This window comes from Chiroxiphia lanceolata, chromosome 14, assembly GCF_009829145.1.
Source record: "Chiroxiphia lanceolata isolate bChiLan1 chromosome 14, bChiLan1.pri, whole genome shotgun sequence".
Lineage (NCBI taxonomy): Eukaryota > Metazoa > Chordata > Aves > Passeriformes > Pipridae > Chiroxiphia > Chiroxiphia lanceolata.
The window spans coordinates 17,762,444-17,788,082 of NC_045650.1; the positions used below are offsets into that span (position 1 = coordinate 17,762,444).

Here is a 25,639-nt window from a genome sequence, read left to right on the forward strand (position 1 = left end):
CTGGTTGCTGGAAGAGCTGAAGAAAACGTCTCCATTTGTTTTCAAGAGGAAAAAAGAAGTCTGGCTTATAAATGACAGGTTACAAACACTGTGCAACTAGTTCAGTAAATTCAGCATCTTTCATCAAATTTGCATTTTAATTTCATGACTCAGAGCCACTCACCATCTCAGGTGGGATTAGTTCAGTACCTAATGCAATGACTCTTCTAGCAAAAAATAGTACATTATTTTTTACTTACTTTGGGACTTTGAATTAGCGCAGCACGGTGCAGTACAAACATACAATAAAGTACAAACAAGTAAATGCTCCCAAATCTCTTGCTAAGGCTAATAAAAATATCAAAGTAGCACACAGTTGTATTGTTTTATTCAGTAGTCCAGCAGCACAGTGTAAGAACGCAATTTATTGAACAACTTACTCAAGGGACTCCTGTAAAAACAATATATTCAGAAACTCCCAAGACAGTCTCACCACTGGTGTTTGAAGATTGTCTATGTACGATATTTTACAATGTCTTCATAGAACAAAGGTTAAAATGCCTGGGTGTATCTTCCCTGCCTTGCAAAGAGGGAAAAACATACCAATACTGCCCCGAATCTGGTTCCCCACTGCAAGCCAGAGAGCAACCTGCTGTGCTGAAAAGCAAAGAAACAACACAGGGGTTTAAATGAAAGATTTCAACATAACAAAACGTCTTGCATTAGGGGTAAATTGAACAGCAGCTTAGCAACTGTGCATAATAGCAGGTGTAATGTGCAAGGTTAGGAGGTCAATCAACTAAAAGACAACAGAATGGGAAAAAAAAAAACAAAACAGTGGGGGATCTCAGATGAGCCTGATGTTTTCTGGCAAAACAGTAAGTTCCAGCTCTGGTGCTTCATCACAAACCTGACAGCAAATTCAAGGAGAGGAACAAGTAGGGCCTGCTCCTCTTACTGTTTACTACCTTTCCTCTGCTGCCTCTTTATGTGCTCTGGTACATTGCAGATACTTTCAGTACTATCATCACATTAATAGTGTATTTCACCACTATGTCCTGACCCTGGTGTAACACAGTACCTGTTGCCCTGGCATCATGGCTCAGCTAGTTTCAAAGTAACTTATATCTTTAATAATTTGCTTATGCCATTCTATGAACAACAGGGAGACCACTTGCTCCAGGAATGGGGGCTTGTGTGCAGGAAAACATGTATAGGTAGTGTGTCTAATAGGTACACTGAAGGAGTAGGGATATACAGAGAACTTAAAGAGATGAGAGGTGTTCTTACCCTCAACACTGCCATACTTATACAGAAAACAATGCTAGTTGGTGTATAATATATACATGTATAAGAAAGGTGTACTTTTAGTATGAAAGCCACTACATAGTGCTGGCAGTTATTTCTACTCCAGTGGAAGATAATCCTTATCTTAAGGATCTTTACTTATCCAGAGGGAAAAAACACAGGTACAGAGGCTGTTCCAAGGGATGTGCTTCTAGGACTATGCTACCTACAGGAACCAGGAAAATGGAGTAGACAGCTAAGGAGAAAAACAGGGCAAAACAGGAAAAAAACAAACAAACTAACTAACTACTGCTGCAATGCTGGTTAGACCGGCACTAGTGCAACATTCAGCTGACACCTCATTCTGGATTTCCATGCTCGTGGTGGGGGAAAAAAAAAAAAGAATGACAGCCCCTGACAAGGAGAACAGTATCAAGAAGCACCACTTTGTCTCAAAGTGTGATCATAGGAAATGAATGCAGTACTGTGTGACAAGCACAGCCCCCTGGCTAGACAGAGACACCAAAAGGTACTGGTCTCATTGGTTTCAGTGACTAAGAAATTCATACTGTTCTTAAGCACATTTTCTCTGATCTTTAGGCATTTAAACAGATTTAAAGATCAGATGCTTGGTCATTTGCTGGCTCATAAATCCCAGATAATGCCTGCATCCCCAATGGTTACCATGAGTGTTGAAGTGAATCACCACCATCTGCCCACAGCAGCAGGACACTTGGCTGCACCTGCTAGTAGCATTCTTCCCAAAAAGCCACCCTCTGACACTGCAGTTCCCATATGGACATACTACCAGCAGTAGCTTGTACTCCCAGGCAGGTCTCTACAGTCCCTTGAGATTGCCTGCACACTTGTTTGATTAAATGTGCCTGAGGTTTAGCTCACTTGAAGTCTTTATCATAGAACGGCTTGGGTTGGAAGAGACCTTGATTATCTTGCTCCAACTGTAACAACCACACACTGAATTGGTGTTAAGACATCAGACTCCAGAACAGACAAATTGCCCAGTAAAGGTCTTCAACACAGTAGCTTCCCACCATGAAATATATTACCAGTTCAGGAATCCTTCCATTAAAATTATTCAGAGTCGTGAGGTGCCGTGACTATTTTCATAAATTATGAGAGTTAGGTCCCCAATGTGATGATGTTCCACAAATCAGAGATTTTATCCCACAAAGTTGCTAACAGGTGCTCAGACTACACAGGAGTACATGATCAGCTAGAGGTGGACTGCACAAGAATCCATCTGAGCCTGCAGCAAGTGCTCTCCTGTGTTCTGAGTTTGGCTCAGAGATCCTGCCTCTCCAGCCCCGGGGTGTCAGCCAAACTCTCTCATTCTCACACTTTTCCCCAGGAGCCCACTCTCTCTTGCATGGAGGCCACTCCAGTGTTTTGGAGAACAGTGTCAATCTTGCTCAGCTTTCCAGCAGCATCAGCTGGGATACACATGTAACTCTGTACAGCACTGCTTTCCACCAGGCCCAGCCCGCTAATTCCAATGGCACAACACATCCATGCACGGGGATGGGGCAGGAAGGTGAGGAAAGATTTTAACTTGCATGAGAAAACTACCAAATACCTCTGCAATTACTCATACATATTCCTTTCCAAAAAAGCTACACCAGCCTATCACATACTGGGTGGGGGAAAAAAAATTAACTTTACCTAGGATTATTTTTAATATAAAATACTTTATTCCTTAACAGATTAATAACTGATCTGAGCAAGTATCCTCCATAATATATATAATTTTAAGTGGTTTCAAGCTGGTTATTTCCAGGCAAGTGCAATCAAGTGATAATGCAAGAATAATGCACGCTGCTCTTTGAAGTACAGAACCTTTGGATAACAAAAAAATTTCATTTCATCATTAAAAGCAAATGCTTTCTCAAAGTCAGAAGAACCAATATAATCTGCCTTTTGATGTAGACATCTAGGGAATAAGTATCTCAGTCTGTTAGATCTTTAATTTAAGAACTTGGAAGCTCTCCAAGATTACTTATACTTCTTTCTAGTTATGTATGTCCAAAATTTTCTATCCATGCTTGTTTAGAGGGCTTCTATTCAGGTAGAGTGGACTAAGGTTACAACTTCTGTCAAATGAGGGCTTGAGTTATTGATTTTATCATCTAATGATGAATTGAAAAATTAAATAACCAAGAACAGAAGTTTTTTCAGTACTTGAGATGTTGGCACCTCCCTCTGGTAGTGATAGATTAGCCTGGAATCCATTATTTGTTTATGAATATTCTATTACTGTAAAGGAATGCATTGTAAGTATTTCTGCTTGTTGTTGACTTCAACTGCAAAAAGTGTTATTTATTTTGCTAGAATCTATGAGAGTTTGTCTTGTGCCATCTGGCAACCTCATTTGCATGTATCAGATTGTATACAGAAGCACCATTAACTATCTAAGTTTCCTCAACACAGCACTTTATTTTTAATATCAGAAACTGTTTTCATTCTGATCACTGGCCATAAATCCGTTTATTTCCCAGCTAAACATTATTTCATGTTCCATTTAATCTCAGGTGAGTTTCTTCCTATAATACGATCAAACAGAATACAACTGATTTTTAGGGCCCTGGCCTTTAAGCACACACACAGCTTCAGAGGTGAAAAACTATCTAAGATATTTGAGGTGCCTGGTGAACAAGCAGGATCTATACTTCAAGAGGTAGCAGGGGAATTTTAATGCATTCATTGCCAACAGGTTGCCAAAACACACCCCTTGACTTGAAACACCAGGAATGGCCTGTGTTCTTGTACAAAAAAAACCCACCTCTTTTCTCAACAATCCCATTTGCACTCCTCACAGGATTCCCAATGGTCTGTAAAAGGGATAAGCAGGCACTTAACTAAAGGGAACAGGAAAGGAGAACTCTGGTACTTCATTAACACAAGACACTGGGGTAGGAAATGAACCAAGAGCCAGAAACAACCATCTGGGTTTCCAGTCCCCTGCCATTTAGGAGGCTACTCCAAATGCTTCATCCCTCTGTGACTGAATGCAACCATGTTCTTGAAATGACAAAAATCACCTGAAGCAGCATTTGCAGTCAGGCTGTTACCTGCCACCTCTGCATATGTCACAACAGACTCTGAGCAAGTTTTGGTTTTCTGTGTGTGTGTTTTGGCATTTGGTGGGGGTGTTTGTTTGATCGTGTTTACATATGTTTCATAGAAAAACACAACACTTATCTAGGCTTCACACAAAGGAAAACACCTTCAAAAAAAGGTAATTTGAATATTTCACAGAATTAAAGGTCACTTTAACTCGCTCTGTTAACCAAGTGACTAACACCCAGGAAGGCTCATTCAGAATTTAACACAATATAAAGCACATACTACCTAATGCACACAAAGTAGCTAAACATACACTATTACTTAAGTAACTCCCTCCAAACTGCTAGATACATGTTAATTAGCCAAGAGCCTTGACCTGAGAAGGTAAAGCATTCTTGGCAAACACCCTCAAAATGCCAGTGTCACACCCAACTCCACCTGGACACAAGGCCCCAGCAACATCCATCTACATTTTGCAGTTTTATTCCTAACATCTGATCACACAACTAGGACTCTCAGCTAACCTCCAGTCACTGCTGCATCCCTATTTTAGGCTTGTTCCATTCACATTTATCCTGAATACATTCTCCTGTATTCTCACCACTTTTGTTTTGCCAACAAGCATGTTTTATTTTCTCCCATGCCAGACTTCACATGTGGGGACTGTCTCAAATCCGTGCAGTACTTGTTCTGCTTCTGTACAATTCTGCAGAACCCAGAAATAAAGACTGACAGTGACAAAACAGCCCAAGTGCCAAGACAAGTGCCCTTCATGCTGAGCTAGGCATATTTTCAGCTCCTCATAGCCATCTGTCAGTAACTGTATCTGACAAGGCAAGCAAGTGCAAGTACCTGAGGCAACAATCACCTTCCTCCTATAGCTGTATGTATCCTATAGCTCTAATGAAGTCAGGGACAAGTTGTGATGGCAGCTACAACGACAGCTGCAAACTTATGAGTGCCATTTTTCATCTCAATATCCATTTCAACCATTGAAGGTCCTCTCAGGATTTGCTCTTTGAAACTTTTTTCCAGGTGTGCTTCTTTCTCTCCCAGCTCTGGAACTAAGGACTTCATGCAACAAACCCTCCCCTACCAGCATCACCCTGCAGTGATCAAGAAGGCAGATTACCCTCTTCATCAACATCAGAAATTCTAAACTCACCATGCACTTGTAAGTCACGGACCAGCCCAGTTCTGCCAAACAAGAACAGAACCTCTGCTGAGCACTCAAGCACCTTCTTCAGATAAAGGTAAGTTCTAGAAATAGACATTAAGTCTCTGTGTAATTGTCTTATCTAGTAAACACTCCACAGAGATGCCTACAAATTCTTAGTGAGTGTTAGTGCATGTCTGCTGCAACACAGGAGACTAGAACCACAAATCTGTTTTTATTTCCAGATACAAAATATGTTCTGTTCTAGACACAGGATCAAATATTTAATTTATCAGCAAAACCCAAGACTAACTTAGAAAAAGGCATAAAAGGGAATTTTATCATAAGCTACATTGTGAGGGGGAAGCAATTGGCACATCCTTTAAGTGGACAAGCTGTAACTGCACGAGCTTTGCATTTGAGCAAAATATAAGCAAGCTGGGGGGGAAAAGGACCAAAGTAACAACTGTCATTCAGGAGGTACAAGTGCAGAACAATGAGAACAATGACTTTGGACAGCACCCAGTTCTTCAAATCCATGCCTAGATGCAAACTGATCCATGATAAGCCATCAATTAGCACTAACAAAAGAAAGCAAACCCAAATAGGCAAATGACCACCTAATAAGCAGACAGCTAGCCAATGCACAACTCAAAGCTGGTAACACTTCAGAAAGCTCAAAGAGCACCTTGAAGAGACATTCAAATAGTACATTCATTGCTTATAATACTCCAATCTGTTGAAATAGATAAGCAAAAAAATTAAGCATAAAGTTCATTACAAGTAGGCATTAGTGTCATATTCCTGCCTGTATGTCCCACCCACCTGAATCCACTGAGCCACAAAGATATACACCTGGTTTAAGTGTCACTACCTCTAAAGTTACTATTTATCTAGTCTTGGTAACACCTGAATCTGTAGAGCTTTTGCTGGCTCAAAAGCAGAACCACCTAGAAGTAGGATTTGTTTGTTCTCCCATTATTTCCAATCATCAATTAAGACTTAGTAGGAACAAGCTAGTGGGCTTCAAGATAAGCTAATAAACTTAAAAGAAAAAGTATCACATACATGTTTACTTCAAAATCATTTCCCAAGCAGACAAGAATGCACCTCCAACAGAAACAGGACACACACAGATTCAAGACACCACAGTACAAGTTATTTAAGCTGCTAATACACTCCCACAGCAGAGTCACTTTGCTCATTGGAAGGGGTATTTAGTTATTCTAAAGGTTCAAGCAGGTGTAGCCACTTCAAGCTGACAGCAGAGAAACACCAAGTCTGAGTAATACTTACTTGCACAAGCTCCATGATCAACCCCTACTTTTCCAGAACCAGTCCTTTGCAGCCAGTCCTCAGGTGGGAAGGGGCTTTAGGAGCCCAAGGGTTTTACATTGTGAAGTTCTGCCTTACAGCTGAGCCTCTCCACCACCACAGGACACTCAGTCTTCCATCACTGGAAAATTTAAAAAAAAACCCACAATTTTCTACTGTGCTTTCTAGAGGTAACTCTTCATCACAGCAGCTCAGGTACAACATCAAGCCATGCTCTCAACCACTCTACCTGAAAAAGTAGTGAGTGTCTCTTACAGGCCAGGTTCCAGAGAAGCTCTCACAGGATACAAGCCAAAAGAGAGACAACTTGCACTTTCCCCAGTTCAATGCAAGAAAAAAAAAGTACCCTTCCCCCCCCCCCAGCCAACATGTGATATCAAGAAAATGTTATTCTCACAACTGCATGAACACCTCTGAGTGTCTGAGGCAGGCACCTTTGCCCTCAAACATAAGTATTTTGTCCATAAATACTGAATATTGGAAACCACAAGCAGCTAGAAACTAAAGCCCCGGAGATACTGATTACACAGTAGCTCTGAGAAAATACAGAAGAAAGTAATGAGTGCAGACCACTAGCTAGAACTCCCACACAGCCATTTGTACTAGTTAAAGGGTCAGAAGCAAACTCCCATAGTAGTAACTAAAACAGAGCCCTTATAAATACTCACAGTTAGCTATCTGTAGCAGTTAAGTAAGAAAATAGATGCTAGACACTACTAAAGCCTTTTTTCTTTAACCTCTGTAATATTTTTCCTATATTAAATAATTCAGAAGAGCCTGCAGCCAAAGATATTTACAGCTAAAAAAGGCCATAAGTAGGTACAAGAAAATAAGTCATAAATGAAAAGAGCTAGGAAATTACACTTCCACTGGACAAATAAAGTTAAACTAACTATTCTAGACCCAAAGCATTATCTTTATAAATAAAAGCTACTTAACAACACTACATACTGGCTTCATTGTAATGCAGCTACACCACCAGCCACTGAAGGGCATACCAACATCACAACCCCACCACATTACTGAGCACTCCCTAGCAAGGGCCCTTTATATAAACCCACCCTTAGCACAGCCCTGGAGGCTGGTCCTATAAATTTGGCAATGGCAAACAGCTGCTGCTTATATAAACTAGGGTGTTTGAAACAAGAAGTTGTTTGTGCCTGGTAAGAGTGCTAATTTGGGGCTTTTTCTTGGTTTGGGGGTGCATGGTTTTTTTGGTGGTTGTTGGTTGGTTTGCTTTTGGTTTTGTAGGGGTTTTTTCAGGTTTAATGTTCAATCTACTAGTTAATAATAACTATAAAATGTGGAATGTAGCTACACATGCGGGAAAGTTGCTTTCGTAGGAGTATCTAATGTAATTATCTCTCTTAAGGCTGTAGGATAGGCCATAATAGTTTTGTAAAGCTGTCTTATAACTAATTTTAGGTATTAAGAGGCAAAATATAGCAGAACTACAAGTACAGTAGGAATACTATTGGCTGCAGCACATTGCGACACAGAACTGTAACTTGTCCTCCAATAAGCTCTCGGGGAATAAGAAAGTGATAGTAAAAGAGGCATGCAAGAGGACTGTGTTCTCTCTGCCTAGGTTTAGAGAGAGGATAGAATCCTATGAATGGTGAGACATGTAGGGGACCAGAAGGGGCACTCCTTGAGCAAGGACTGACCTGCACCACTGGCTGTGTCCATACCTGAATACAAAGCAGGCACTTACAGGTAAGGTGCTTTGGAGCTTGGGCTGTGTCCTAATGGGTCCTTGTTACAGTTTGAGAGTTGAGCTTCTCTTTGTCAAGTGCTTAAGCTCATTTTTGACATGAATGCTGATGCAGGGTTTTATCCTATCCAGGCAGCTGTTAGCTCCTCAGTAATGCTGTAACAGAGTGTGGGGCTTAACAGTAATATCAGTGAGTGGTAATGACTTCGTGGGAGGCTTCTCAAACAATGAGGAAAATTCAGCTTAAGCAACAAATAAATCTCGTGTTCCACAGCACACCTTAACACAGCGATCTTGCACCTGCTTTTATATCCTGAAAGGGGAGGGGGGGAATGCTGTTTTACAGTAACTACCTCTGAATAGAAGTTAGAGATGTGGCAGGAGCAAACACTCCACAGTAAAGGCTTATCCCAGTGCAAAAATAATTGTCTGTCTTAAAGGTTAGTAAATTACAATAAAAAAGGCTAAATACAAAAGTTTCTGTAGTAGAACAATGGAAGTAAGTAGCAGGTAAGATGTTTTATTGCCAAGGCAAATGTTATATTTTTTTTCTGGGGAAAAAAAAAATATTGGTCTGAAAATAGCACAGACCACTGGTCAAGAGCTTTTCAATGCAGAGCAAGTGGAACCAGATCTACACAACATCAGTGTTGCCAGATTCAGTAAGTTATGCCTACAACTTAACTTCCAGTAAAGTTAACTATCCCTATAAAAGAAATGAACTAATTAGAAAAACAGTTGTGCCATAATTAAATTAGTTGACTTCCTTTGTACAGATGACACAAAACACAAAAATATGTAGTTTAAGATGCAAAATTGCCTGTGAGTATACTCTGTGAGTATCCCTTTTGCTGCTTCTTAAATGTAATACTTAAGATTTGCCTTCAGTTTGTTATTGTGTGATTTCAGAAGATTTGTCTTCAGTTTGTTATTGTGTGACTTCAGTTAAGTATGCAACAAGGCTATTAGGAAATGACAAATGATAAACATTTTCAAATTCTAAACTAGTTCAAGTTCCAAACAGAAAAGAGCTACATCTGAACAAACCCAAATATTTCAGTCCTTGAAAACATGAATGAAGTATAGCATGGTAAGTCTTACAGGCCAGGTCTCAGACATAAATATCAGAATCTGATTTACTAATTTATTTAATTTTTTTTTAATGAAAGGAAGACTTGCCTGCTTGAATTTTTTTTTTCTCAACTTTGGATATGACATGACACTGTGCCTAAAAAATAATTTCCTAACTGAATGTATGTAGTATAAAACCTACTGAACATATTATTTTTTGCTTATCCTGCCATGAAGGACATGAGGTTGCTGGTGGATGAGAGGCTGGACATGAGCTGGTAATGTGCAGTCACAGCCCAGAGAGCCAACTGTACCCTGAGCTGTATCACAAGCAGTGTGGGTAGCAGGTGAGGGAGGGGATTCTACCCCTCTGCTCAGCTCTGGTGAGGCCCCACCTGCAGAGCTGCCTCCAGCTCTGGGGTCCCCAGCACAGGGAGGACGTGAATCTGTTGGAGTGAGTCCAGAGGAGGGCCATGAAGATGATCAGAGGATGGAGCACCTCTGCTATGAGGAAAGGCTGAGACAGTTGGGATTGATCAGCCTGGAGAAGAGAAGGCTTTGGGGTGATTTTACTGTGATCTTTCAGTACCTAAAAGAAAGGATGTGTCCTACAAGAGAGTTGGAGAGAGACTTTTTACAAGAGCATGGAGTGACAGGACAAGGGGGAATGGCTTCAGACTGAGAGTAGGTTTAGATTAGAAGTTAAGGTGAAATCCTTAACTTCTAATGGGGTGGTGAGGCCCTGGCACAGGTTGCCCAGAAAAGCTGTGGTTGCCCCATCCCTGGAAGTGTCCAAAGCCAGGTTGGACAGGGCTTGGAGCAACCTGGTCTAGTGGAAGGTGTCTCTGCCCATGGGAGGGGATTGGAATAAGGTTTAAGGTCCCTTCCAACCCAGGCCATCCTATGATCTGCCATGCTCTTGTAAAAGTCTGTGTTCTCTGCACCTTAATAAATGTATCTCCATAAACCCTTGAGGGGTGTTGAATTCCTATGAAAACAGTGGGGCTAAACACTGCACTGCTAAGGTGCCCAACCTGAGATCTGTTGTTACTGTGCAGCTTGAACTCAACATTCTTTAGCATTTGATCCTCAGGGCTCCTATCACTGATCTCAATTACAACAGTTAATGATTAGCACTTCTGAAAATCCACCCCATGCTGTTTTCAAGTGCTCAGGAAATGAAAACTATAAGGACCACCCATGAAAAGTTTAGGTCAAGTGATTTGCCTTGTATCATACAAACTCAGTGATGAGAGCTGAAATAAATAGTCATCCACAGAGGTTTCTCTCATTATGAATAAAACTCTCACAATCTTCATTCATGATCTCCTTAACTAGTCCACTTCTGGAAGAGGAAGAATCTGATTCAAAGCTTGTTCTCACACACTTTAATTCCCTATATGCTTTTGGCCTTTAGGAAAAACTAAACCTAATTATTGAGTGCCATGGCTGTACACCCTCCCTTAAGTAAGCAGTTTACCTTCTGATTAGTTCTTTCAGACAACTTAATTTGTTAATATGCCTATGCAAGACAGCTTCAAAATGCAGCAAATTCTATATTACTGTAGATTAACAGCAAGTAGGGATTTTTAGATTCATGATGGAGAGAGCTTTGCCTTGGTCTATCAGTTTATGCAGGTCAGCTGTTAGTTGGGGTGGAAGGACAGTCTGTGCCACTGGCTTTTAAAGTGTTGACAGCAGAGAAATGGTGAGATTCTGAATTTTTGCTGTCTATTACAAACTGAAAGAGTGTGAAATAATGTTTACAGAAACCTGTATTGCCTTCTTTTTTTCCTGGTCTTGAGTCCTATGGGAGAGGATATGAAGGGAAAACATTCCCTAAAACAGCCAAACTTAAAAGCAGTATTTCTTGTAGATTACATGCAGTATAGTGAAAAACAGAAGTAACTGAAACAGTGGCTTACATTTTTTTTCTGAAGAGACTAGTTTGTGATGTCAGTTCAGCTGACCAACAAAAACCTAACACAAAGCCATTAAGTCACTTCCACGTGTTCAAAATACCTCCTCGATTCCCCAGGTTACAAGTCTAGGGAGGTAACTTCAGCTGAACTGTAATACACCAACATAACACTGCCTGCTCACTCAGACCATTCCTCTCCGTGTTTGTTTTTATAGCTCTACTATAATTTAAAAGAACACTCACAGATGAGACTTCACAAGTGAAGGCAGGGCACAAACCACACTTAGAGCAACGCAACACTTGATGATGGGCATGAGCTCATTCAACTGCATGAGCTCACTCAACTGTGCCGACAGGAACTCTATTTTGTCTTCTTCCCCACTAACTCTGGCACTCCTGACTCTGTGGTAGAGCCAAGCCAGCTTGATGATGTGCTCTGGTTGCCAGCTTTAACTGCTCACCTGTGACTTGGCTCCCGGAGATCAGACAAGCGTCTGAGTGGGCAGGGCAGTGCATGCCTGGGATGTCCCTGTTTATGGCAGGATGAGGGGCTGGGTGTCACCTCCCTAAGCTCGACTCCATCCTTCAGTCTCACCCCTAAACTCCACTCCATCCTTCAGTCTCACCCCTAAGCTCGACTCCATCCTTCAGTCTCACCCCTAAGCTCGACTCCATCCTTCAGTCTCTCCCCTAAACTCGACTCCATCCTTCAGTCTCACCCCTAAACTCGACTCCATCCTTCAGTCTCTCCCCTAAGCTCGGTTCTGACCGAGGAGCGCGGGCCGAGGGCGCCCCCTGGCGGCCCCACCCCGGCACTGCCGCGCCCTCTCCCGCCGTGCCCGTTCCCGTTCCCAGACAGCGCTGCCTCCTGCCCTCACGGGCCGGGGGTAAAACACGGAATAGCGGCCCTGCCGCCGCTCCCCTTCTCTGTTCAACCCCTGCCGGACCGCACCGCCCGGCCCTGAGCCCGCAGCCGCAGCGCTGTCCCACCCTGGTGGGCAGAGGTGGGCGCTGCAGCCCCCGGCGATGGGGCTCCCCCCGCAGCGCCCGGCTGGAACAGAGAGGGAAGGGGGCTCCTGCCCGGCTCGGTCAGACGGTGACCAGTACCCGGGGAGATCCCCGCCAGTCCCGCTGCTCCATGCGTGACTGAGCGGTGCCTCCCCCGTCAGCTTTGCCTCGCACCCCTAAAATCCACAGCTTTTTGGAGCTCTGTTGCAACCTCCCCTTCTCCGGTATCCCCGTGGTCTCTTTATTCATGCCTGGGTTTCCCTTCTCCACCGCCTAAGCTGTTTCTTGGCTTAAGGGGTCCTTCATCCCCCCTCAGTGCTCACTTCTTCATCTCCTTTTTAACCTGCAACCCAATCCCTGACAGTGGATCTTCAATCCCATGAAATGGCCTCTCTGCATCCCGGAGCACAGGTCCACTGGGAACATTCATGCCCACAGGTTTGCTCTGCTGTGTAGCTGGTCCTCGTCAGAGCTGGCACAGCACGTGGATGCAGGACGTGAACCTCAGTGCTACCTGCTCACAGCTCACAAACTCTGGGGTCAGGGCTGCTTGCTTGTCTGAGGGGTGTTCCTGGCAATTGCAATGCTTTCAGCTTACTCCTTTGGGTGCAGAGCAATGGGTGTTACAGCACAACTCCTCCTGCAGTTCTCCAGACCTCCACTGGTAAGACCTTAATCAGCACATTTCCTAGAGCTGTTCAATCAGCTGTGCCAAAGCTGTTAATAGTAGTGTGGAACAGGATCAGCTGGGGGCTGAGCACTGAGGGTTCTGCCCAAATTGGCAGTTTCTATGTCACTGCAGGATGCCATCACCTCCCTGTAAATCAGCTTTCTCAGCTCCTTTGCAAGTGGCAAATCATAGGGGTCCCCTGAGATCCCAGGCAAGGATAGATCAAGTCACTGATACAGAAAGGTCTGAGTGCCTGTCGTCGACTCTGGCTCACCAGGGGCTCTGCTTCTGCCGCGACCTGGAGAGGAGGGCGAGGGGCACACAGCTGTGCTGTGCCACAGGGAGGGAGTGGGGAGATGGAAGGCATCAGCCCATCCGTCTGCAGGTGGCATCAGGTTCGATTTGGAGCCTCCTGTCAGTCCGCCGCTTTAGCAAAGTTTGGATGCGTTGGTTCTGAAGCGTTTCTCTTGGCTTAAGGCAAGAAACCACTTTTACTTCTGTCTTCAAAGCATGCCCTGTTGAATGTCAACTGTGGTGGCCCGGGATGCGTCTGTCCCCGGCTTCCTCTGCAAGGAAGGGAAAAGCCCCCCTTTGACAGAGGAGCTCCCACAGCCCCTCGCTCGAAAGCGCGGCGATGCACGAAGCTCTGCCTCCATCTGCATCTCCCGGGAGCTCTCCCCGGAGCCTCCGTCTGCCTGGACGTGGGCTGCCTGCAAACTCCTCTGCGCCGCGACGCGTGACGCCCCCCGGGCCCCTTCCCCCTCTCTCCTCTGGGCCGGCGGGGCCCGCCCTGACCCCAGCCCGGCCCCCCGCTCGGCTCCGCTCGCAGTCTGCCCGCCTCTGCCGGCCTGTGCGGACCTGCCGCGGCCGCCCCGCCGGGCCACGGGCACACCCAGGAGGGTGTGAGCTCAGCGGGAGCGGGGCGCTGCCACGCATGGGCCCCGGTAGAGCCCGGCCCCGGCAGAGCCCAGCCCCGCGCTCACCTGGCCCGCCGGAGGCCCAGCGGTGGGAGCCCGACGTCGGCGGGGAGCAGGTATTTCGCCCCGGGGTGGCAGCCCCGGCCGTGGGGATGATGCTGTCCCGCACTGCTGCGGGAGAGCTGGCAGAGCGCCACGTGGGGTGATCGTCCTGCCCCTGCGTGAATCTGAGCGGGGGAAGGAAAGGGGCTGCCCGTGCTGTTCCCACACCGGAGAGCAGGAACGGGGAGCCCAGGGCTGACTGCCCGGGCATGAGTGGGGAGTGGGGTCTCTGGGCCAGGCTGTGCTGCTCTTGCTGTTTTGGGGTCATCCTGTTCCTCATGCTGAGCCCATGCTCTGCCTTCCCTCCTGTGAGGAAAGGGAGCAGCGAGGCTAGGCATCAGCTCCTGCTGACTTGCCTGGTGGCACACAGCCTGGGCTGGCTCGGCTGCACCAGGGCAAGGGGATCTTGCCCTGCACATGGCCAGCTGGTTGTCGTGTGTCAGCATCCCTGGGGCACTGAGGTCCTTGCAGGGCTGCAGGCACATGCTGCCGTGTCGATGACTGTAGCAATGAGTTTGTCACCCCTTCAAATCCCCTGTGCTTCTCACAGGCTGTGGGTGTGCTGTGGGTGTTGTTTGGTGGGAGCTAAAGGAGGGGTCCTTCCAGCACTGGACCCTAGCTCCCAATCTGCTGTTCTCCCATAGGAGCTGGAGCAGAAGCTGAACAGGGTCTGCTGAGTGCCTAGCCCAGCTCTGTCTGGGACCTGTGCTCTGTACGGAGGTATCACACCATAACTACTGATGCCACTGCTGCAATCCCACTTTGAGCTGTGGAACAGGGTGGCATTTTCCCTCCAAACAGCACCGCTGGGGTGGATTTGTGGCCAGTCCTGTGCCACTGCTCTGCCAGGCTCCAGTCCTGGCAGTGACAGTCCCTTGGAGCAGCTGAGCACTGAAATACAGCTGGTGCTCACAACCACTCCTACTGTACTTTGTACCCTGCGTGGGAGCCAGGCAGCAGCTGCTGGCACTGGTACTTTGCCTGTGTGACCCGTGACAGGGGACAGGGTGAGTCCCAGCAGAGGCTGGCTGAGCCCACTGCTCCCTGATGGAAGTGGGGGCTCTGCTTCTGGTGACAGCAGGGGTACGAGCCTTCAGCCAGAGCCCCTGGGTATCAAGAAGGGAAATATCTGGTCTCAAGGCTTCCTGCAGTTGTGTTAAGGTTGGCTCCTTCAGTGCCATCACTGAGCAGGTCACAGCTGCTGATCTGGTCCTTAGAAGGTAGAGGGGCAGCAGATGTGGGGCACTGCTGTGCTGCTGTGCATCCTCTGTGCTTTGGCTGGCTGGACCTGCTAATGGCAGCCCCCCGACCTCCCCCTGCCTGCAGAAGCTGACTGGGCAGGTTGGGGATCCTGCTCTCGGGTTGGTACCTGCCTGTGTGTGCCCCAGCAGCCACTGGTCTGGGTGGTCCTGAGGAAGACTCTGCACCCCAGCCCTGGAGATGCACGTAGTGGTGGTATTTGGGAGCAATGTGACAGCCTGGGGTGCTGCCCTGTTAGAGGGAGAGACCAGGGCATGGCAGAGCCACTCTGGTCTGGCTGGCTGGGCCTGGGAGGACCTGGGCTAGCTATGCTCTCTCTCTCCACAGTCCAGACTGGAATGGGACATGGCTGTACTAGGCACACCATTGCCCCCACCGTTGGAGAGGATGTGGCTTGGGAGGATGTGGTCAGCTGGCTGTCATGCCTGGCTCAGTAGTCACAGTGAAATGAGAGTCTGGTTTAATCCACAGGGTGATAGTGTTGTGTAGGGTGCCTGGCCTGCTGGGGAGGTTGAGATGAGGAGGAGGAGCAGCTCCACAGCAGGGCAAGCAATAGTAGACATGGGGTTTCTCAGAGTGGATACAGGGAGACCTCGTTTGGGGCTAGGCACCAGGAATCTGGGGATCACAGCAAAGCATCCTGGCCCTCTCCCCTTCCCAGTGCTTTGAGGACTCAGTAGTGGCGCCACACTCATTCTGGGTCTCTGTGACTGTAGAAATGGGTTCCCCCCATAACTGATGCTCACCCACATCATCCCCCATAGTGCTTGGACCAACAACCAACTGGTGCCTGCTCAGCTGCAGCTCCTCCAGCCCCACTGGGGTCTTCTTGCTGTGCAAGCTGAGCTAGAGGGCTGCCAGGATGGTGCTGCATCAGCAAGGACCTGGGCTTAAGGAGCAGAACAGGAACTTCCAGGCTGTTGCACGTCCCCCCAGCTGCACGGCAGAAGCCCCAGGCTGTGTGGGGTCCAGCCTTGCAGTCCTTGCAGCTGGGGGGCCTGGGTGCAAAGTTCTGTCCAGCTGGCAAGGCTGCCTGCCCCTGGAGCCTGCACAGTGATCCTGGCTCCCAGGAGGAGTTCTGAACCCTGGGCTAGGGAGCAGGCTCTGCTCCCTGCCAGCTCCATGCTTGCTTCAACTTGTTGAGTGAAGGGTCCCAGAGCAGCCTGCTGAACTGGTTGGGCTGCACCCTGTGCTTCTTCTTTCCGTGGCACCATGCCTTGCTGGGAACACAGCCAGCAGCCCCACTATGTCCCAGGACTCTGGACCACTTGCCAGGGTACCTGGACCCAGAATGCTTCAGTGCCCCATCCCCATGGGGGTGTGTGTTTGGAGGTCAGCACCAACACCCTGTGTGTATCCCCCCACAGGACACCTGACCTCTGCTGTGGGACAGTCTGATGCTATGGCAGACCCCCCTGCCTGCTGTGCTGCCTGTGCCACCTGCCTGCTCTGCCCCTACAGCTGCCAGTGCATCACTGCCAAGAAGGAGAAGAGGAAGGGCCTGAGAACCACCAAGGTGATGCTGAGCTGGGATTAGTCAGCCCATGTGTGGGAGGCTCAGAGCAGTGGCTGGGGTGTGGAAGTGCTCTGGCTGGGATGCTCAGCCCAGACACTGACCTGCTGACCTCTTGCCACTGTTCCTGCTTCCCAGGGCTGAGCCTGAGAGAGCTGGGGTGCTGACTAGCACCCTCTCTGTCCAGGGACTGCCCTAGCCTGGAGCAGTGAGAAGGCAAGAGGGTGAGCTGTCTGTTCCCACTGGGTGACAAGAAGGGCGGAGCAGCACAGGTGTGCACCTGTGGCAGGGCTCACACATGCCTGGAGCAGAGCAGAGCCCTAGGGCTGAGCATGGCAGCAGGTCCTGGGGCACCTGGCCAGGCACGTGGGAGACACAGTTCCTGGGCTAGGTGTGGCCCTCACCAGGAGGGTGTCCTCACCAATTTGTAACCTGGGAGTGGTGAGGCCCTGGGATTCTCTGAGGTCTCCGACTCCCATGGGAGTGGCTGTGCTGCTGCTTGTCCTGTCTTGCCTGGAATGTACAAACAAGTCTGGGCTGTTAGGTGTCCCTCTCAGCACCTGTGGCTCCCCTCACTTCCCTGCACACGTGGGGCTAGGGGCTGGGCACCACGTAGCTGGATCTGGCTTCAGCTGGGCTGGCAGGAGCAGTCTGCAAGTTCCCCACTGCAACGGCAGCTCTAAGGCACTGCACCCCTCCCTGCCCAGCCCACAGATCACCCAGCTAGAAGGGAATCCCTGTCCCTTCCCATATCCAGAGTCCCAGCCTGCTCTCAGGGAATGCTGCATGGGAAAGGAGGCAGTCTTGCTGCAGGAGCCATCCTCCTCAGCATGGCATAGGCAGCTTTTTAGCTTGTTGTAGGAGATGCTGGTCCATATTCCTTTAGCATGGGTCCAGCCAAAAGAGCTCTCCTGGGTAACTGTGGTCCCTGTCCATGAGGCAGCTCAGTGCCTGGCTCCCTGGGCCAGTACCTGCTGTGACCCCCTGTGCTCCCTGCTGCTGGCTGGGTGCTCCCCAGGGGTCTCAGCAGCCTGACCAGGGCCAGGTGCCCTGCAGGTGTGTGTATAGCTGTCATCTCCGGCTTTCAGTGCGACTGCAGCTGGTTCCTTTTCCTCTTCTGCGTCTTCCTCTTCACACTGGTGTGGCTCTACTTCGCTATCATCATCCTCAATGATTTCCACAACTTCAACGAGTGAGTAGGACCCCACATCCAGCCTTGTTCCCCGTGTCACCCCTGCCGCTCTGATTGTCCCCTTTCCTGGCAGGTTCATCTTCAAGCAGAGGAAGTTGTGGCTCGACTGGTCCCTGGTCCTACTCATAGCTACGGCTGTGCTGATCACCTACTCGTCTGTGCTGCTGGTGAGCCCTGCTGGTCTCACCTGCACTGGTGGGGGTGTGGATGTGTGCTGAGCACAGGCTGGATGCCGTGCCCTGTGTGGGGCCAGGAGGAGCCCACAGCATCTGGAGCTGGGTCAGCCTGAGCACAGCCAGGCTGAGTCCTGTGCCCTTAGAGGGCTGAGGTGTGGGGTACAGCCCAGCTCTGACAGCTCTTGTTCTCGCAGGTCCTTGCTTTGTGCTTGCAGCTCTGTGGCCAGCCCTTGAAGCTACACTGGCTGCACAAGGTGAGAGACTGGAGGAGCAGGGAGATGTGCCTACCCTGACTGCCCTTGCACCTTCAGAAGCTGTGACGAGCCTGCTGAGGCTGTGGTATGGCTGCTGTGACCCCACTGAGTGGCTGTATGTCCCCACTGAGCTGGGCTGCAGCTGTTAGTTCCTCAGCCACGTCTCTGGGATGGGAATATTCCCACTGCTCAAAGCATGGAGTACAGAGCTCAGTTGCAAACCCAGATGGGGGAAGTGGGGTCTCAGGACTTGGGGCTCATGAAGAAGGGATGAGGAGGGCTCTGCCTGCCCTGCAGGATGCTTGTGCTCTCCTAACTGCCCTGTGCACTGCCCCACAGATCCTGCTGATCCTAACTGCCCTGGTGGTGGCCGCAGCCTTCACAGGGCTGGGAATAAAGTGGGCAGAGGAGTGGAGAAGTGCACGTATCTCCCTGCAGGTGAGTCACCTCGATACCAGAGACTCCCCCACTGTACCAAGTGCGTGGCCTTAGGGGACGAGCTGAAGGGTGGCTACTGAACACCCCAGCGTGGCTCTGTGCCATGGGGGTTAACTTTCTGCCCTTGAGTTCTACTGCCTGGCCAGGCAAGGTGCTCCTCCTGCTCTTGCAGTCCTGTCTGGAGCAGCTGCCACCAGGATGATGAATGGTGGCTGGACCAGAGCAGGGAGTCTATGCAGTCCATCCAGGAGCCTGTCCTTCCATCCCTGGCACTTCCAGCAGTATTGGCCACAGTGGCAGATCCCTGGCCTTGGAGCATGTGTATTTTGGGGACAGGGGCTGGTCTGGTCCTGGCTGACGCTCTGCCTTTGTCTCCCCAGGCAACAGGTCCCTTCCTGCACATTGGAGTCGTAGGGGGAATGACGCTCCTTGCCTGGCCCCTGGCCAGCTTTGTGTACCGCACCCGCAACACAGGTAACCCCTTCCAGGTTCTGCACATTCCCCCTCCGCTGGTGCCCTGCTTCCTAACACCCAACTGAGCAGCACTGTTGGCAGAGTGATGCTCACAGAGCTTCGGTGCAGTGGGATCAGGCCTCCAGTTCTCAGTCTGGTAGTAATAGCTGCTGTTGGTTGCTTCTTCTCATGCCCAGCCCTTGGTGCAGCTTCAGCCCTCACTGCTTGACAGCTGGAGGAGGGCTGCGGGTGGCAGACCCAGAAGTGCTGGGCTGGGATACAAGGACATGTAGTGGGCCAAGAATAAACCTACAGTGGTCCTGAGGCTGGGGATACGGTGCTGGACCTAGGGCAACCACAGGTTAATGCCAGGTGAAGCAGCCTTGGATTATTCCTAACGGCCTGCAAAAGACTTCCTCTGTACCTCACCCCTCTCTCTATCTTCTGCCTCTGCCTGCAGGTCTCAAGGTGTTTCTGCTGCTTGTGTACTGCGCAGTGATGATTGCACTGTATCTGGCTCCTCTGGGAATTACTTCCCCTTGCCTCATGGAAGAGAACCAGCTGCCCCCCAAGCCAGCCCTGGTTGGCCATCGAGGAGCACCCATGGTGAGTGACCAGCACCACCAGCACCCTGGCAGTGGTCAGGGTGGATGGGACAGGATGGATGGGACAGTGAAAGCCTGGCCGTGGGGCACCAGATCCTTGCTGTCACAGGCCTGGATGAGCTCAGCCCAGCAGAGCAGGGTCCCCACAGCAGCCAGGGCAGCTCAGGCTTGGAGGATGGGTGAGCTCAGGGTGAGGGGGGGGGTTTTGCTTCCTGAGCACTACTGGACCAGGAGATACAACTCTCAGCAGAAAGCCTGACTGCGTAGTGTGGGCTGGGAAGCAGAGACAAGGCAGGCTCTGGCTGTCTGTCCCCACTCCTTTTACATCCCCCATTGTGCCAGGATCACCCCAGTCTCATTGTGGTTGCCCTAGAGCCCAGCCAAGTTGCTGGATGCAGCCAGGCAGGGTGAGTGCCTGCCTTCTGCCCCGTCCTGCCCATGCCCTCTGCATTAACACTGTTCCTTTTTCCAGCTGGCCCCTGAAAACACCCTCATGTCACTGCACAAGGCAGTGGACTGTGATGTGCAAGTCTTTGAGACAGACGTCATGGTGAGGTAAAGGGGCTCAGAGGGAGGAAGGGATCTGTGTATCCTGGGATGGATATGCCCACATGGGCATTCTGGAACACACCTGGAGGACTGATACAGCCTGCATTTGGAGGGAGTCCTGTTCAAAGGGTTCTGCCACTCCCACTCCCCCAGTATGGGACTGGCTCCAACTTGGTGTCCCAATGATCTGGGAGAGGTACTGGGTTTCTGTCCTGATGCAGACAGATTGCCTTCCAGGGAGGGAGGCTCCATCACAGGAGGGGTACTGCTTGGAAAACAGAGCCTGGTTCTAGTTCATCTCATGTAATCCTGCTGTCATGGAGACAGCTGTTGCAGAGAGCAGGGAACTACTTGGTTCCTGGCTTGGTCTCTAGGTGCACTGTACCTTCTGGACACTCACATTTTTGTGTAAAGGACAAGAAGAATAATGCTGGGGGCTACCCTAGCAGGTGGCTGGGAGGGGGCAGAAATGCCAGGGCAGGGATAGGAGACAAACAGCTTACAACAAAAAAACAGCTTCCCTCTCTGCTCCTTTGCCAGTGCTGATGGGGTCCCATTCCTCATGCATGACGAGGAACTCACCAGGACCACCAATGTGCAGGTTGTGTTCCCTGAGAGGGCTGCCCTGAACAGCACTGCCTTCAACTGGACGGACCTCCAGCAGTTGGATGCTGGCAGCTGGTTTCTGGAGGTCAGGATGCCCTAAGGGTGGCTGGTCAGGGATGGGTGCATTTGTGGGCAAAGCATTAGCCCTGCCCTGGGGCTCCAGAACCTTCCTTCTGGAGCGCTGGTCCTGGCAGACACCTGGACAGGGTGCAGAAGCCTGCACAAATCCCTTGGGTGCGGTTATGCCCCAAGCTGGGGTTTGTTCTGGCTCCTCAGCTGAGTCACAGAGGAGGCTGGTTTGAGGGGAGATGTCTTGTGTTTGCTCTGAGCTGCACAGCCTGCCTGGGCTTGAAGGTAGCTGTGGCAAGGCTCTTCCCAAAAGGTGACTAACTTAACTGCTGCTGAGCTGCTTTGAATGCCCACAGGTGCTGGGGCTGCTTGAACTGTGCTATTAGAGGGGAGAAGGGTAGAGGTACCACATGGGTGTGTATAGGAAGGATCCCTGTGCCTGTCTGCACTGTGGAGAGGCCATTGTAGGAGACTGAGCGCCATAGATGGGCACCAGTCTGGGAGGTGGAAGCTTACAGAGACCCTGCCTATGCTGACTAACCCTCTCTCACCCTTGCAGCGGAGGCCGTTTCCCACCGTGCAGAGTCTTTCTGCTGGTGATCGCCACGAGGCAACTCAGCAGAGGATCCCCTCCCTGGGACAGGCCCTCGAGGCAGCCAAGCAGAGCAATATCTCCATCATGTTCGACCTCCGGCCTGAGAACCACAGTGACTACCAGAGCTTTGTCAATGCCACCCTGGCAGCGATCTTACAGTCGGGCATCCCGCTACAGCAGGTGAGCTGGTCACCGCCCCACCACTGCCAGGCCCTGCTGTCACACCCCTGCCGTGGTGGGAGGTGCCCTGCCAGCCTCGCTGAGCATCCCTGACACCCCATACACCACATCCCCATAGGTGATCCCTGCTGGGCAACCCTGTCCAGGTGTGGGGTTCTCTAGCTGGGAGAAGTTGCCAGTAATTAGGGTTTAATGCCTACAGCTTCAGACCCCTCCAAATACTTTTGTTTCTCAGCACTGGCCACCTTGGTGTGTAAACAATGACTCAGTCTAGGGAGGGGACCAACACTGCCAGCATGAGCAGGAGTACAATGCTGAGGCTTCCACCTCCCCCCAGTGCACCACACCTCTCCCTGCAGCTCTTGGACTTCTGCTGCAACCTTCTGTGTTCCCTTTATGTTTCGTCCAACCTCTGCAGCACAGAATATATGCTGCCCTTAGGGGATGAATTAGCACTCAAATTGCCTCCCTTCCTTGGCTTTTTGGGTATGTAGGGCAGGAGGGGACATAGCAAAGACTTCTGCTATAGTGCTGATTCAAGGTGCATTCTTGATGCAGTGTTGGGGCTAAAAGGGATGCACTGTTTGATCCATTCAGGGACCCAGAAAGGACATAACTGCTGCAGCTTTCTTAGGCTGGAACTGCTTTCTCACCTCAGTGGGGTCTGTTGTGCTTACTTCTTGGCTGGGGCAAGCTCATAGGAGGCTGTCCTGGCTGAGATCCTCAGGGAGGAGCTGAGCATGGAGTTGGGGTCAGGGAGCAGCTGTCTAAGCAGGCCATGTGTGCCTGACGCTGGAAGGAAATACTGGAAGAGAGCAAACTCCTTGGAGCACCTCTCCTCTGCATGTGCCCTCTGGCTCTTGCCTAGGTCCTCTGGCTTCCAGATGGGTTCAGGGAACAGGTCAAACAGCAAGCCCCGGGTGTTCAGCAAGTCTATGGCCGGAAGAGACTCCAAAATGAGAAGGAGCCACTACTGCATGTCAACCTGCCCTACCAGGACATGAGCTCTGAGGAGATCAGGTGAGACCCCTTTGCCCAAGTGCCTGGGAGCTGTGGGGGTCTGGGCACTGTCCCAGCTCTGTCACAGCAGAGGTGAGGGCCAGCTGAGGCTGAGTGCTGGTGTGCTGCTGGGAAGGGCTGGGTGAGTGCTTTGTGGACAAGCGTGCCTTGTCAAGGCTGGGCTGGTGCAGGGGATGGAGCTGGCTGCAGTCCTCTGCCTTGCCAGCAAATCTGCACTGGGTCTGGATCTCCAGACAGTCACTCCACATGGCTGAAAATGCTGGATCATATCCCAGATGTGCACTCCTCTCTGGCTGTACATGGAGTGTGATGGCACCCTGCTGTCTGCTCCTCTGACCACGGCTGTCCCCATGCAGGCAGTACCGCCAGGACAACATCTCTGTCAACTTGTATGTGGTGAACCAGCCCTGGCTCTTCTCAGTGCTCTGGTGCTCTGGGGTGAGCTCTGTCACCACCAATGCCTGCCAGGTGCTGAAGGAAATGAAACACCCCATCTGGCTGCTTGTAAGTAACCCCCCCATCCTTCACTCTGCCCCACAGCCTTGTGTCCTGGGCACTTGTGGGTCCCTTTCTGCAGCAGCCCTGTGCAGCCAGCTTCCTGGAGGGTGTCTTCTGCTCAGTGCTGTACTGGCATGGGAGCAGGTGACACTGTAGAAGGGACTGGTGGCACAGCAGGCTGGCTGTGCCACCAGTACACCGCCTCTAGCTGGTGGTCAGTGGGTTGTCTCATTGCCTTGCAGCCCAGCAGCACCTATCTCATGATCTGGATCGTTGTAGACTGCGTTTCCTTCCTTACCATCCTCTGGGCCTTCCTCTTGCTGAAGTAGGTTTGATCTCTTTCCCCCTCCCAAGGCAGGTGTGTTGGGGGACGTCACAGTGTGCCCTGGGTGGTTGGTACATATCCAAACCTGGTCGTATCTGCTGCCACCCCTCTCTGGACTCAGATTCTGGGGTGGTCCCCTCCAGTCTGGCTAAAACAGCACAGTGTGTGGAGGCAGCTTTTATCCCCAGGCTGCAGCTAAAAATCTGCCCTGACCCTGCGTCAAGCTGCTGAATGCCTTAGTTCACACTTCCTAACTCACTCTGTACCCCAGGGTTTGGTGGGCTGGGGCTGGGGGACTCTGGTCCTTTTTACCAGTGCTGCATACACTGAGAGCAGATCCCTTGAGGAACTGTGGGGCCCCACAGCCTTCAGCTGGCAGCTTAGGGGAGGGAAGCGGGAGGCCAGACTTGCATGCTAACATCAGTCCTATTCCATCTCCTAGGAAATGCTCCCACAGAAGGCGGCCAGCGGGTGAGTGCGCACGGGATGAGAGCTCCCCTCCCTCGGAGCCAGGCTGCTTTCTCCAGCCAAACGTGACAGAGCGGTTTGGGATGGCTGGGGGAGGGAAGGGAATCCCAGCCCAGGGAGTTCCTGCCTTGCCCTTAACAAACAGCCCTGTGGGACAACACCGGGGAATCCCACATTCCCCAAGTCTCCTCAAACCTGCTTTTCAGGCCACTCCGCCTGTTGCTAGGGGATGCTGGCTGCCCACGATGACTATTTTTTCTCTCTCTCCTCAGAGTCTGAGACGGATGTGCTGCTCACAAAGATCAACAGCTTGATGCAAGAGTGACCCCTCTTGCCTGCGTCAGCCGTGGGGAGGGGCAGCCACAGCCCTGCACAGCTCAAGCGGGGAGTGCTCCTCAGGCCAGCTTCAAGGCTCCTTTCCTTCGCAGGCTCCTTCCTGAGCCTTCCTTCTCCCGTAGCCTTCCTGGCTCTTTTCATGGTGCACAGCTGCCCTCAGCTGAAAAGACTTGGAACTGGGTTCCCATTTCCCACTGGCAGCGAGGAACTAAAGCTTTGCAGGGATTGCCTAGGGTGGAATACTTATCTAGCAGAGTTGGAGCTGAGACCTCTGCCTTGCGGTTTGGACACTAGTGGGTTTTGGGTCACTGTTTGGTGCAGGGGAAGGGCAGTCTCTACCTGTCGTCACTGCAGTGGCTCTGCAGCCACTGAAGGACACCTGGTTTATGTGTTGTTCGTCTGGCTTGAGGAGCAGAAAGTGGGGTATGGGGTGGCTTTTCACAAGATGAAGGGGGAGCTGAGCTCTTCGCACCCCCGTGCTGGACACAAATCCTGCCCCTGCTGCTGCTGGCTTCATGCTTCAGGGACAGGGTCCTGGCACTCCATGCAGCAGTTAATGCCTGTTGTTCTAGGGGGAAAAGGAGCAGGGCTAGGGGTGGGGGGTGTCTGGGGCTGGCGGGATTACAGTCACTCTGCTGCTGCCGCTCCAAGGCTGCGGAGGGAGCGATGGGACTCGGCATCAGACACGTTGCAGCAGGGCCTTGAACATGGAAAGGGGACGGAGGGGGGGATGGGGTATCATGTCAATTTTTCATGTCAGTTTTACTTGTTGCTACCTATTTATGTCAATAAAGCAGAGGAGCGGCAGACAGACCCCGCAGGGCTGCGGTGGGCACGGCTGCATCCTCCCTTTCCCCGCGG

General features: G+C 50.4%; 1 protein-coding gene across 2 annotated transcripts; it reads left to right on the forward strand.

Moving 5' to 3' along the window:
- Positions 1 to 5,174: 5,174 nt before the first annotated feature.
- Positions 5,175 to 25,377, forward strand: GDPD2 (glycerophosphodiester phosphodiesterase domain containing 2). Of its 2 annotated transcripts, XM_032701936.1 has the most exons (17): positions 5,175 to 5,230; positions 5,383 to 5,600; positions 16,869 to 17,017; positions 18,103 to 18,206; positions 18,280 to 18,373; positions 18,577 to 18,636; positions 18,976 to 19,074; positions 19,455 to 19,548; positions 19,988 to 20,133; positions 20,605 to 20,687; positions 21,222 to 21,372; positions 21,916 to 22,131; positions 23,000 to 23,151; positions 23,508 to 23,655; positions 23,892 to 23,974; positions 24,417 to 24,445; positions 24,715 to 25,377. In XM_032701936.1, exons 3-17 carry the CDS (start codon positions 16,904 to 16,906, stop codon positions 24,765 to 24,767), a joined length of 1,626 nt encoding a protein of 541 aa, XP_032557827.1. In that variant the 5' UTR covers positions 5,175 to 5,230; positions 5,383 to 5,600; positions 16,869 to 16,903; the 3' UTR covers positions 24,768 to 25,377. The 2 variants fall into 2 exon arrangements, with proteins under 2 accessions (XP_032557827.1, XP_032557828.1); XM_032701937.1 differs by lacking the exons at positions 5,175 to 5,230; positions 5,383 to 5,600 and adding an exon at positions 14,184 to 14,255.
- The last annotated feature ends 262 nt before the right edge of the window (positions 25,378 to 25,639 follow it).